The following is a 14,712-nucleotide window of genomic DNA, read 5'->3' as shown; positions in this document are numbered from 1 at the left end:
ATTTCACTCAGATGATCACAATCCTGTAGGATTAGATGTTTCAGACAAATAGAAGTTGGCAATCAATCTCCTATGCTGCTCAACTTTTTGCACCCCGCAATTCATAAACTTTGAAGTGATGTACATTTTCCCATGATCAGAAACCTTACCAGCTCATTGCAGCCTAAAATTTGTACAATTTCGAGGAGGGTAATCCCCTAAACTTGGAATGAAGCTTAATGCCCAGAGGAACCGGCATAGCATTGAAAGCTTTTTCTTTGGTTATCGACCAACAGTTGTCGTGTTCAAGTCTTTGGAGTTGAAGCCCTTGCTGAGGAAGTACCTGAACTTTCAACGCCACAACTTCACTACGGGTTGTCGCAATGATTTGGTTTCCCTTACTTTTATTAACACCTACCAGGCAAGGCTTTAGATCTTCCCATTTTTCTACACACATCATCAACAACAGCAAGATAACTATTTCCCTTTCAACTTCTTCTCAAGCATTTTAAGCATGGAGTTCTTATTACTTTGATTTATTGGAGTTTTTTCATCTACAAAATGTTCCAACATCTGTCTCAAAATCCTTTTAACAAAATCATCCGACACACAAATCCAAAATTTAACATCAAACTGTCTTCTTAGTTGAACATGATTGTACACTAGTTTTGCCACAGTGGTTTTCCCAATACCTGCTATACCTACTATAAGTACAATTGAAACAAACAGATTATATCATCGAAGGGTATGTTGGATAGGTAACTTGCACATGTATTGTTAATGGCCTGCAAGTTTTCCAATATTTCACGAAAATATTGTTGGACGAATTCGTACCCTGTCGAGGGAAACAAATAAGTTGTCCATTAATCACAACATCAGCTGACCAGTTAAATATCAAACAGTTGATATAGTGATGAATATATACCCATATTGACCACTTGTACGCGCTGAGCTGTAGAATTGTACTGTCCATGATAGTTGCCGCAACATGTCTTAGACAATACTTATGATGCGTGCGGTCCTAAAGGCTTCTCTGTCATTCAATTGTGGCCAGTATTCCAGTTTCCTATCAAAAATGACGCATATATCGGGTTGAGGGCAAACATGCCTCCTCAACTTAGATAGAAAGAAATCTCAATCGTCTGTTGACTCTCCCAACATTATTGTGAATGCAATCAGAAGGATTTTCCTATTGTTATTTTGTGCCACAGCCAACAACAACCGATGGGCGTATCTCCCGTACATAAAGGTATTGTCGATTTGTACCAGTGACTTACAGTACTGGAATGTCTGTCGACATTGCTTGAAAGTTTAGAAAAAATGTTGGAACACTTGGCATCCACAAAGTAACCGACCGTTGTAGTACACATGCATCGTTTCGAGATCTATTATGCAACCTGGAACGTACCTCTCCAAGACCCGACACTACTTCCAAAAATTGTTGTATGGCGTGTCCCACCCATTATGCATCTTCTCCAATTCCTTCTGTTTTGTGATTTACGCCTTACGGTACGATGGCGTGTAATTGAATTGACTACGGATATTTGCAATTAAAACAGGCACAACCACCTTGGGATTCGCTTTGGCTATAAGTAGTATTATGTTCACCATCATCTCCAAATCCAATTTCAGATGATCTTGTGAAATACCTACAACATGAATACGTTAAAATAAGCAATTCATTGATCGTTATAATACAAAATAGTCATGATACAGTATCCATGGCAACACACGTATGTGAAGCGGTATATTTCTTTATGGTCCGACGTCTTCTTCTTAATAGAAGTCATGATTTTCCATACACATCTACTGTCTCACATTGCGCACTTCGCTTCGAACTTGTTAGATCAAGACTTAAGAACGTGGAAGTTTACCTTGTTCTTGATCTTGTATCGCTTCACTGCAGTGACAAAATCATCTTTAGAAGAAAACTCATTTCCCACTTCTAAATCACCCGAATCCAATGAAGAACTCACATATCCAGTCTTTTATGTTGTAGTTATGCAAACTCCAACACATATTCTATTGATAGGTCCATATTATGCATGTGGGCTAGAAGCGAGTACGCCTGAGCTGTAGATCTTATTCGGCATCTTTGCCTAGACCTTCACTGTCTAAACCTCAATCTTCTGGTTCAGTTGGAACTAGCTTCGATTACAAAAATAATGTAATTTTTTATCCATCGGCACTAGGTTCCTGGATTGGATCGACATCAGATTTAGTGCCCTTTACATTCTCACCCTACCAAAATCTCCAAGGTTAGATGTCCTCTTATCGCTGGACGTCGTAGGGAATACATTATCTCTTCTTGTATAATAGTCAAAACAACCAAAATCAACTGTTGATTGCCAATCGTTGAAACTTGATGTCATTCCCTTGTGAGTGTTTCTAGATTTGAACATCGACTAATCGAAGTTTAAATCAAAACCACCAACTGAGTTTCGTGTAGGGGTCTAATATTCCATGTTACCACCAAACCTTGACTGCTCGGTGTTCCCCTTACTACAGTTGACATCTAGGGCCGAAACAGATGAGTGCCTTCTCGTTGATGATTTTGGTATATCATAATAAGAACTTTCTAACAAAGCGGTGAACTCACTACACAATTGTGTCGCTGGACTCTCGGCTTGTTTTTTTTGTTCTGGCCTCTCAAACATGAACATATGTCGACCTCCGAGGGCCTTCATCTGTCCTTGCAAACTCCATATATAACTTAAGAAATGGTGATCCATTGTCAATATGCATCTGTACCATCACCTCTATCCCTTTTACACTTCTGGTATCGAAAGCGTCATATCTGACAGGGTCGATCGAAGTATAAAATCGATATTTAAAGGACGATACTTTCATTTGGTTGAATCCAACGATTTTTCGCCTAATTCTTGTTTGAAGTTTTGACAATTGTATGTTCTGGTAAAAACTCAATCGCGCAGTGTTCTCTAATAAAAAAACGACCCCACTCTCGATGTCACACACTTCACTGTCGTAATAAACAATAGCATTAATTTGTCCACTCATTTTCAATGAAGTAACCTGTTCCACATGTTCGAAACAAAAAAATCATGTAGAAAAATAGTGTTGTAATTAAATATGAACAACAAAAAATGATCCTTACTTTATGCAAACTGCGTGGTAGCTCCAAATTATATCTTATGTGCGATTCTCTTCTCCTGATCTTCTTTCAATTTTCTTTGCTCATAACTGCCTTATGTCATTCAATGCTGAAATATATTACTTTTATAGACTTGGAGGTGAGTGCCAATTGATTCAGAAATTTTTTCTGAGCTAGTAAGAGTTGAAATTTAGAGAGAGAGAGAGAGCTCTCCAAGTAGGATGCTTTCTTAGTGCATGTAAAAAAAAAAAAAAGCACTGAAAGCACCTCCAAATTAAAACTTGTCTAGCAGGAAGTGCTTTCAATACTTTCTTCTAACATGCATTGAAAAAGCATTCTATATGGAACGCTTTCTCTCTAGGAATTTTAACTCCTAACTTTTAGCCATTCAACCATCATATATTCTGAGATTCTTGGGATATATTTTCTGAACAAATCTCAATGTTCGAAAATAATGCATTGAAATATTTAATCAAATCAAGTAGTTTGAGGTTTGATTACGATGTGAATAGAATTTTGCAATTCGAATAATTAGAATATACGATTAGTATAAATACAATGCTTCTAAACATCAAATTAAATAATTATTCACTTTACATCTCAAAATTATAAAAATTAATATATATAATTAAAAACATTAAAAACATAAAATAATTAAATATATATATTAAAATTTATTAAAAGATATATAATAAAAACAAACCCTAAACCTTAAAAAATAAACCCTAACCCTACCTTAAAAACTCTAAACTCTGACATTAATTTTTAAAAACAAAACTCTAACCTAAGAAAACGGAGGAAAACACTTCTAACTAAAAATATTTTTCTATAAATCACCTAGAGACTCTTCTTTCCGTAAAATTAGCCTAATCTCATCATTTTCACAAAAAATACTTAATTTGATAAAAAAAAATTATTTTCGGCATTTTTTGAAAATTCTGTCGTTATCTTTCAGAAATATATTTTCACTCACCTAAAATTTTAGGTAATAAAAATAATAAAGACAAATCATAAATTATTTAGCCATCTGAAAAGTCATAATAATCGACGGTTGATAATGGTTTGAATCCAGTTCCCCATCGACTGTTTCCTGCAAAATTTTAGCAAGCTTTACTAACAAAAAAACCCAAATCAAAATTAACCTGGAAATTCGAGAAAAGCTCCACCAAGATTCAAACTTTTTCCCAAATTTGACCATCCAAATGGCCCAAAACCAACGACCCAAATCCCTCCTTGATTCTTTGGGTGAAGAAATCATCAGAATCCTCACCCCCGTTTCAATCTGCATGCTTTTAGTCGTCCTTTTGGTCTCAATTCTTAACTCAAGTTCTTCACTTTCCGTAACTTCCTCAATTGCAACCATAGCTTACTCAGAAACCGGCTCAGATTCATCCTGGGACAAGTTCATTGGTGCCCTTTTGAATTCCTTAGTTTTTGTAGCTGTTGTCACTGTTGCTACCTTCATTTTGGTGCTCTTTTTTTACCTTAAATGCTCTAAGTTCTTGAAAATCTATATGGGTTTTTCTTCTTTTGTGGTTTTGGGATTCATGGGTGGTGAAATTGCCTTGTTTTTGATTGAAGAATTCAGTGTTCCTGTTGATTGTATTACCTTTTTGGTGCTTCTCTTTAATTTTGCTGTTATTGGTGTTTTGGCTGTTTTTATGTCAAAAATGCCAATTATTGTGACTCAAGGCTACTTAGTTTTAATTGGAATGTTGGTTGCTTATTGGTTTACTCTTTTGCCTGAATGGACTACTTGGGTGTTATTGGTTGCAATGGCATTGTATGATCTTGCTGCTGTTTTATTGCCTGTTGGTCCTTTAAGGCTCCTTGTTGAGCTTGCTATGTCTAGGGATGAAGATATCCCAGCTTTGGTTTATGAGGCTAGGCCAGTTACACATCATGATTCTGCTTCAAGGCCGGTTCAAACGCGGATTTGGAGAGAAAGGCAAAATGCTAGGCTAGATTCCGAGGACAGTTCAAGTTTGAATTCTGATTTGAATTCTACAGTCAGTATTGTTCAAAGTAGTCACAATGGCGCAAGAATTGCTAGAGTGGAAGAGGGACAGGTTTCACAAAGGGATGCTGAACTTTCAGCACCGTTGATTGATCACAGAATGGATGCTCAAGACGGTATGTCAACTGAAAGTTTGATGCTAGAAGGTATGGGGTTAGGTTCGTCTGGTGCTATCAAGCTTGGATTAGGGGACTTCATCTTCTACAGCGTGTTAGTTGGTAGGGCAGCAATGTACGATTTTATGACAGTGTATGCATGTTATCTTGCAATTGTAGCTGGTTTGGGCATTACATTGATGCTATTGGCACTGTATCAGAAAGCTCTACCGGCTCTTCCCGTGTCGATAGCTCTCGGTGTGTTGTTTTATTTCTTAACAAGGTTCTTACTTGAAGTTTTCATTGTACAATGTTCTTTGAACCTTCTGATGTTTTAAATTATAAATGATCTCATGCTTTTAAATCATAGAATATAGGTAGACTAAGGTCTTATGATTCATTTCCTTGATCATGATCTTTTCCCTTATATGATTATAATATTTCCATTAAAGTTGGTGTCAAATGTTATGTTAAACTCTGTTTATCTATGATTTGGAGATGGTGATCTTTGTTTTATTTTTGCAAAAGAGATGAAATGAATGCCATTTTATTTTTGCAAAAGAGATGAAATGAATGCCATCTTTTTTAAGTACCTGTTATACATTTCATCATAAATATAGAGATATGATCCTCCCAAGGAAAAAAGAAACTCAGAAAAAGAACTGAAACATATACTTGAATCCAAGTAACACCCAAATCACTGTAAATAGATTGCATCAAACTATAGTTGGAAACCAAGAACCAAAATGATGCACTGGAAATTGCTGTAGTTAAGAATGCAAGTCTTATATGTATTAACTGCAAAATTTTCAGTTTCTCAAATTTCATCCATGGAAAACAATAATCTTTGTGCATTTAGCAATACAGGAGATCCTTTCTTGGTTTTCTCCACAATTTGTTGTATCAATAGCTTCTCCATTTCATCATCATTATCAGTACATTCATCTTCTCTAACATCAACATCAAGCAATTCTTGGACCCTCAAAGATTGATCTTCCAATATTCTTACCTGATCGTAAAATGTTTCATCTGATTTGTTTGCGTCATATTGATCACCCCAACCCAGCTTTTCTTGATAAATACGTAATGGTGTCCCCTCTTCTTTTGCCTCTTCAAAAGCCTCGTTGTATGCATGATCTGGAGTTTCCCATGATAATTTTGGAACTTGAGGCTTTGATGTCCAATGGAGATCTTCATTTACCGGTGGACTCTCTGTTGTCGAATATGTCCATTTGTGGTTAGGATTCTTATGCTCTGATTCCATCAGTTTCACCTTCCTGTGACTGTTCTCTAGAGCTGTCTCGAGTTCTTGTACTCGTTCTTCAAGTCTTGATCGAATAACTTCATGCAAACGCAAGGTTAACTCTCGGGGTGAGACTGCATAATTTCCGGAATGAGTAGTCGAGGTGCCGCTTCTATTTTCATTAGACATAGATTGGCCATGAGCTTGTCCTGTAACCATATCAGATCTCAGCTCACCTTCAGCAAAATCTGCTACAAAATCTGGGTCAATCTGCATGAATTTTAGCTGCATTATTAGGATATCAAACAAACTTGCAGGGAAGGAAAAATAAATAAATGCCAAAGCAAACAGCTAAGTAGAGTCATCTTCATACTCAGTATCCATCACATGTTTGAACATGGGTACGGGGTGTGATTCTCCAAATATATGAGAAACTTAAATATACCCGAATGTTTGGTCATCTGATTCTCCAACATATTAGATAGTAGTCGAACATGGCCAATATATGAAACTTAAAAATATTCGAACATGGTAGATATGGGTCGATTTTCCAAATATATGGAAAATATTCAAAAAGTTAAGCATACCTATATCTAACACCCACTCCCGAATCCGAGTTAACTTCCTAGTTTAGTTGCTAGCTTCAAACAAGCAAATCAAATGACCAAATATTGAAGTTTACAATATTTGAAATTGAACCAATGTTTTAAAAACAAAACCATAGGTCAAACCTGGTCAACCAGTTAGACCAATTGAACAAGTTGTTGTATTAAAATGATTTATATTAAATACTTAATTTTAATACTAAATAAGAATTAAATATAACGGATATTTAATTAATGTATTTTACTAAAAATAAAAATTTTAATATAAATTAAAGGGTTAAATATCTTAATCCCATCACATACCATAACTTTTTTCTTAAGAAAAGTTTAAAACCAGTTGTTCCCTCTTTTTATTGGTTCAATCGGTTCTTAATTCATTCAAAGGATTAGCGGTTGGCTGGTATATTCAGATCTGATGAACTACCGGTTCCCAGTTTAAGAGGTTCAACCGGCCACTCTGATACGGTTTTTACAACACTGGATTCAACATATTAGATAGCGATCTCCAGTAAACAGGAGGATTCTATTGAATGAACTGAGAAAATGCAATGAATAAAAAGAATTCATTAAACATCTATAAAGCTCCATAGGAATGCTATGATAAACTCAAGCTTACCTCACCAAGATCGGGCAGTCTTTGCTCAAGATTCAATACATTCATGTTTAGACCCAACCTCTCAAGTTCAGCTTCAAGTTCGGCTTCAATTTTACTCATAGACTCTGGACTTTCCTCTACCTTTTGATGATGTGATTCTTTACCATCAAATCTTGTTAAATTATCTGTATTCTGTTCAAGGGAAGACGAATTCATTGCCCTGTCAGGAAAGGAATTGTCACATGCCTCTTGTGATTCATAATTCTCATTAGCTAGCTCCTTTACTGTCAATGAATCTTTCATCTCGAGTTCCTCTTGAAGATCTTGAACCAAGTTCTCAGTTTGCTTTAGCAACCCTCTCAGTTTCTCGACTTCCCTTCTATTTCCTATGTAAGAACATATTATTCCAATAGATATCCCAAGACAAAACAGAACAGCTCGATCATGACGACCTGTTTCATATAAAAAGATTAGTGATGCAATTTGTTAGCCTACAAGAGAAGAATCACGAGTATAAGGAATGGAATAGTGTTAAAACGAATGCATCGAATATAACAAGCAACTGATATGCTATTGTTTCCGGTGCAATGGAGAAATCGAGACATATTTATATGCAGAGTTGAGAACATGACAAAACAAATAAATTAAATTAACATCAAGCTTAAGCTTGTATCATGAATAATGGATTTCTGAAAAGAATTTACAAGATGCATAAAAACAAATAAATCGTTCAAGAGGCTTAAACATCCTATTGACTCTTCATGTTTCTCAAATAACCAATGTCCTAGAGATTTCCGATGAACAAAACACATACCTGTATCTAATACTTGCTCCCAAGTCCAAGTAAACATACAAGTATAAGAAACCGTTTCTAAGGCAGTTTAACTCATTATAAAGATGGAGGAAAAGGTAATCAATTCAATATCTATTCTCTTTCTATGTAAATATACAAGTATAAGAAACCGTTTCTAAGGCAGTTTAACTCATTATAAAGATGGAGGAAAAGGTAATCAATTCAACATCTTATTCTCTTTCTATGTTGAACTCTGAGAGGTCCAACTAATCGCTAAAATATTTTACCACCCCAATATGCCTTCACCGACCTCCCCTACCGGAAAATAATGACAATCAAAAAGAAAAGAACGGTGATGCTCCTGGGATTTCGCTGTAATCATATTCATATCTGAAAATATGATGCTAGATTGCTTGTACTCTATTTACCCTATGGTGAATATGTATTTTTTGTTTACTGTTTTTTACGGTTTCTGGCACATTTAGTAAGAAAACAAATTTGGAAACGGAAAAGTAGCATTCAGTAATAAGAACAGATTCTTATAGTATCAATATAATAGGTAAAGCAAAATTGGAAAAACAATGTAAGACCAGTACCCCATTGTGCATGAAACTGCTTTTCAGTATTGATTTTGCAAGGAATGCTTGGTCTTCCATCGCACTCATTTCCGCTCTTAAATTTCAACTTCTCGGGGAGATCTGAGGAATCAATTTTTGGCAGAGGAGGAACCGCATGTACGTATCTGTTCTTTTCAAAAGTGGCTAGATTATGCAGCTTACTGTCCCCGGTTCCATTTGATCCAATAGAAAAACCACCACTTGCTCTGTTGATTATTCGGCTTCCGTCAGTTATCAGCAATGGTCTCAAGATCGGTGTTGTTGGTGATGGAAGGCAGCTAAGTACATATTCCTCCATTTTAACATGTTGCATATGTAATTGTGCCATGAGGCAACTATCTAAGGAACTTAGTGGTTTAAGTGAATGTCCATACGAATATTTAGCTTTAAGAGAGCATCTTTTGTGCATAGGCTCGTTAAAAGAGTCGACTCTAGCAATAGATGCTTTAGCAGAATCACTACCACAATCAGCACTCAGCTCCTTTCCACATTGATTTTCTCTTAGGTTTTCATTTGTCAACAATCCCGGTGATAAACTTCCCGAGCTTCCAATCTTTTCACTATTGAATCCACTAGCAGAATCAATTTCTGCAGCTGAAGCCACATTTAGTCCATAAACATCTGATATTTTCCTATCAGAAACATCTTCCCGGAGTTTCCTTATCATAGCAAATTTGTGGACCAGATCCTTTCCTGTTAAAGCCTTCCCAATCCCAGAATCCACAGAAGAAACCTTGGGAAAACCATTCCTATCTGTTGTAAGATTTTGCCAATATTTAGCAAAATACGCAGCAGCTGCTGCTGCAGCTACTGCAACAAACCACGAATCCATTTCTGCTCGTTCACGTAAATTTCAGAAACCACCCGAGCTCATCGCCGCAAAGATTTAACTTCATTTCAATCCTCAACATCCAAAGCCTCAAAGCAACAATTCCCATGAACCCCAACTTGGAAAAACTTAAGGTCTCACAACTTAAACAGCTTCTAGCACTTTAACATACTTGAACACAAAAAAATAAACTAACTAGGGATCAAAACATTGAAACCATCTCAAATTACAAACCCGACGCCTGAATTAACCACGACAGATATCTCCTTCGTCTCCCTGAATCTAAGTTCTCATAAAACACAAAGCAATACGCAAAAAGCTAAGATAAAAAATTCCAGAAATTTAACAAAGCAAATTGATACCAAATCAACCAAATAGAAAACTGAAACTATAAGCAATCAATCACTAAATCATAAACAAGAGCAACCTAAATAACTGTCAACCCCCTCACCCCCCAAAAAAAAATATATATATATATATTCAACTGGAAGCAAATAAATGAACAAAAAATCCAATTTATTAACAGAAACAGCTTGGACGTCACAAACAAGAACAACCTCAAAAGAAACACCCAGTTCTGAAAACGATGTGAAAATCCTAAGTTTACCAATTTGAAATCAATCTAAGAACTGCACAAACCAGTCAACAAAGAACCCATTTAAACCTAAAATGAAGCTGATAACATGGAGTAAAAAGAAAGGGTCTTTACCTCTTTTCTTCAATGTTTTGTGAGAATCAGATTGAGTTTTAAAGCAAAATCTAGCAGACCCAAGTTTCAAAAGGAGAAGTATCTCTTATTGTTGAATCTTTAAGATTGAATTCCTTTGAAGAATAAGACCCTTTGCACTGTTATCTCTAAACAAAGCTACATTCACCTGTATTCGTTGCTGTATCAAATTCTCTATTTTCTAGTTTTTCTTTTTTCACAATAAAAACAAGGGGGTTTTCAACAAATGAATAAATAAATATTACTGTTGTTTTTTATTAAAAAAAATTATCTTTTTTAAAAGAGAAAATAAAATTTCGACTCCAACTTTATTTTTTGTGGACTTCACTGACCCGAGCAAGGTCACTTTCATATAATTTCCAATTATGTCTAAAAAGTGGATCAATTTTATTTATTTTTCCTTTTTTAGGGTTTTTGAATAATTTTTAAGTTTTAGGGTTTTTGTATTTTTAATGGTCAGGAATTTTATTCATAGCCTCATACTAGAGATCGAACAGTGTTTACATTGGTTATATTGTATATTTATATAATTTTTAACAAATTAATAGTTTCTTATATATAAATTTATTAAAATTTATTTACTTATCTCATATTTTTACTTTTTTTTATGTTATATCATATATTTTGATTATTTTTTATTTTATATCCCACCTTGCAGAATCTAAGAAGCTGGAAAACTAGAAGACGGCGGCCAGAAAAGGCCGGCAAAGCTATATATTTAAATATAATATAGTTATAATAATAATATTTTTAAAATTTCACTTGAAATATTTGTTGACCAGAAAATAAGAACATATTTATCACGATATATTAAAAATAATTTATTTATAAATTATATTAAAAATTATCATATATCTTTTTTATTAACTATATTTCATCACTCTATTAAATTTAAACATATTATGGGATTTATCTCGTATTTATTGAATATTCTGCGGGCACTTAAGAGGACGTTCGACAATTTACCGAAGAAGAAGTAAAACAAAGACAACATCGCGGCGTGAGGACAAGCGACGTTGTAACGATGTGACGAAACTCCAAACGTTCGTGGCATCGACGTCGTGACAAGCGTGATGGGACGTCACAACATTTCTCCAAGTTATGCAGTCACGTTTTAGACTTCAAGTAAGACTACTTCTCTCAGTTGGACTCTGATTACTCTAGGGATATTTTAGTATAATTAGACCTCTAATCTTAGTTTATTTAGAGGGGTTTTGTATCATATTTTGATATGTCAATCAGTAAAGGCTTTTCTTTAAGGGCGGCAAGATGTAATCACATATGAGTTTTTGTAAGAGTTTTGTAATAACTATGGAGAGAATTTTGTTCTCGAATTAGGATTTTGTTCTTGGGGTTTGAGTAATGTACGTTTAGTGTATTTAGGTTTATTTTCTCTATATTATACTATCGTTTTGTTTATCATGTAGTGAAAAGTTGAAGCCTCATATGTTCGTAGTTTTTTTTCTCTCTTTAAGGATTTTGACGTAAATATTTATGTGTTTGATCTTCTCTATTTTACTTGTTCATTACTTATACAAGTTGATTTCGGACACATAATTCATTCTCAAAACTATAATATTATAATATCATACTAACAAGAAAAACACTTAAGTCTCTTAAAAACACTTTTTCCTTTTAACAAATTATAAATTATAAAAAATAGAAAATTATCAAATGCATTTATAAAAAGAACTAAAAATAAAAATTTCACAACTTCTAAAATATTTAACCCTAACATTATTAACAATTGAGGTCTATGTAAAATAGTAAAATGCTTATAAATAAATAAATTTTAAGTTTAAGTTGAATCTTTAAACATTATATTTTTAGTTCTTTTATTTACTCATTTCATATAAGGATAATAAAAGATGAAAACACGATTATATTAATATTCAGTTTTTATTTAAAAATTAAAAGTAATTTTTTCTTAATTAGAAGTTAATTAGAAAAGAATTTTTAAGTAATTTTTAATCAATTTACTATAATACCAACTTAATCATACCCAATAATATAAATTAGAAAAAGCATTCCTCTTATTTGATTCAAATAATATGGTGGGAGACAATGTCAACTATCTAACCTAACCCAAGGCCAAAGGGTCCCCAAATTCTATTATTAAATATCTTTTTTATTTTAAAAAAAAAAGAAAAAAGAAAAATTGGCATGTGAAATATTGAGGTGGGGGCAATGATTTTTATTTTTTATTTATAGAATTTTAAACTAAATTTCATTTTCCCATTGGCCTTTGTTTTTATCTTTTTGCAAATTGCAAAAGGGCAAGTGCATGTGGTGTGGATTTGAAAAAAAATCCAAAATTCTAAAAAATATATCTAAAATTCAATTTGATGCATAAAAAATATACCATTAATTCAGAAAGCTTTGCTCTTTAATATGATGCTTCTATACAATAAAGGATAATAAAATGTTTGTTTGTTGGATGGGAATGTAGAAAATCTAATTCCACCGACCAATTTTTCCTCTAACCTTTCCATTTGGACAATTAAAATAAAATAATCAATGAAATTGATTTTAAATAAATTCTCTATTTTGGAAAGAGATTTAAATAAAATAGTCATGAAAATTAATATTATATTATTTTTTAAAGTTTATAATTACAATCAAAATATAAATATATGATATAGTACTCTCAAAATGTACAATTAATCTATTAGTACAAACAAACTAAAAATTGGAATAAATCGAGAACTAAACAATCATTGCAAATTAAGAATTGAAACAAATTTGGTAAAAAGACTTTTTTGGTCTCTTTCAATTTTGATATTAAGCAAATTAGTCTATTTTAGATAAATTAAAGTGATTTAATTCCTATCAATTTCGAAAGTGGGTAATTAAGAAGAATTAATCACATCATTAATATTTTTCGTCATAATTTTGATTGGTATAATAACAAAGTTTGCACATTCTGACAATTTGACTTGATTTAACAAATTTATCCCACGACATTTGTGTAAATGCGTAAATATAGAGGCTAATTTGCTTCTTTTCTTTTTATAATTAAGATCAAATTGACAAAATATGCAAACATTGAAGGCTAAATTTGTTGTTATACTAATAAAAATTATATACAATTGACAGAAGATATTAACATCAGTGATTAATTGTCATTAGTTGCTCACTTTTGAAATTTGAAGAAATTAAATTGTTCCGGTTTTTTAGAAGGACCAATTTGCTCATTTTCGAATTTGAGAGGGACTAGTAAAGAATTTTTACCAACAAACTAATCAATCAAACTAAAACCCGCATAAGATAGTACTTTGAAAACCCACACCTATAATCGCACATTGTGCATCTTGAATCTGAATGCCGGAAATCAAAGGCCTCTACTTTTTTTTCAACTATACCAAAACTCATTGACTAGGTATATTATTTAATTGTAGTTTAATTTTATTTAAGTTTAAATGCAAAGTGTCGGTAATTATGTTTGGATTTGGACTAGATGAAAATATATTATGTTATCCCAGGTTTGTTTTGGTTGTCTTTAAAAGAATATAATTAAATATATTGCATGAAAAGTAATTTATTAATTAAAATTAAGTTAAAGCAAGATAAAGTTCTACTTATAAAATTTTTATTTAATACATTATATAAATCATAAACCATAAATAATATATATGATCAATTAGAACTAGATCAACTTAATAGAAAGCATTACAGATTAAAAATCGAAATATATCCAAACTTAGATTAAAATAAATCTAAATGGAAAACTCATCTAACTTAGATACTCACAGTTAAAGGTCTCAATTTTTACAAACAATGTTAAGGCTTCATTGACATTTACATATGGTGAGACTTAAACCTAAAATAATTATAGATGATGCTTGACTCACCCTTCTCTCTAAGAAGATATATCATTCCTCATTTTCACTTAGATGAAGCTTCTTCGTTGCCACTTTTATTAACTTCAAATTCCTTTGTTGAACCTTCCTTTTAGGATTGAAAGGGTGTATTATCCGTCTTTCCTGCCTATTATATCGTGTTAATTATGCCTCACGCTACTATTTAGCTATTGCCTCATCCATCAAGATTTCTGTTTTTGGCATGATTGGTTAATGAATTGTTTGAGATCTCCACTTCTT

The 14,712-nt window shown here is 33.1% G+C and overlaps 2 protein-coding genes across 2 annotated transcripts; one reads left to right on the top strand and one right to left on the bottom strand.

Annotated features, from left to right (window-relative positions):
• The first annotated feature begins 4,096 nt into the window (after positions 1–4,096).
• On the top strand, positions 4,097–5,773 carry LOC108453389 (presenilin-like protein At2g29900). Its single transcript, XM_017751465.2, has one exon. The coding sequence runs from the start codon at positions 4,294–4,296 to the stop codon at positions 5,539–5,541; it is 1,248 nt and encodes a 415-aa protein (XP_017606954.1). The 5' UTR covers positions 4,097–4,293; the 3' UTR covers positions 5,542–5,773.
• Positions 5,774–5,973: 200 nt separating this feature from the next.
• Positions 5,974–10,909, bottom strand: LOC108453379 (uncharacterized). Its single transcript, XM_017751453.2, has 4 exons — positions 10,595–10,909; positions 9,036–10,167; positions 7,668–8,098; positions 5,974–6,716 (listed from the first exon to the last, which is right to left on the bottom strand). The coding sequence occupies exons 2-4, from the start codon at positions 9,886–9,888 to the stop codon at positions 6,021–6,023; spliced, it is 1,980 nt and encodes a 659-aa protein (XP_017606942.1). The 5' UTR covers positions 9,889–10,167; positions 10,595–10,909; the 3' UTR covers positions 5,974–6,020.
• Positions 10,910–14,712: the final 3,803 nt, after the last annotated feature.

This window comes from Gossypium arboreum, chromosome 7 (genome assembly GCF_025698485.1).
Source record: "Gossypium arboreum isolate Shixiya-1 chromosome 7, ASM2569848v2, whole genome shotgun sequence".
NCBI lineage: Eukaryota > Viridiplantae > Streptophyta > Magnoliopsida > Malvales > Malvaceae > Gossypium > Gossypium arboreum.
Note: the sequence above shows the minus strand (reverse complement) of the source record. Positions and strands in the feature narration are given on the sequence as shown.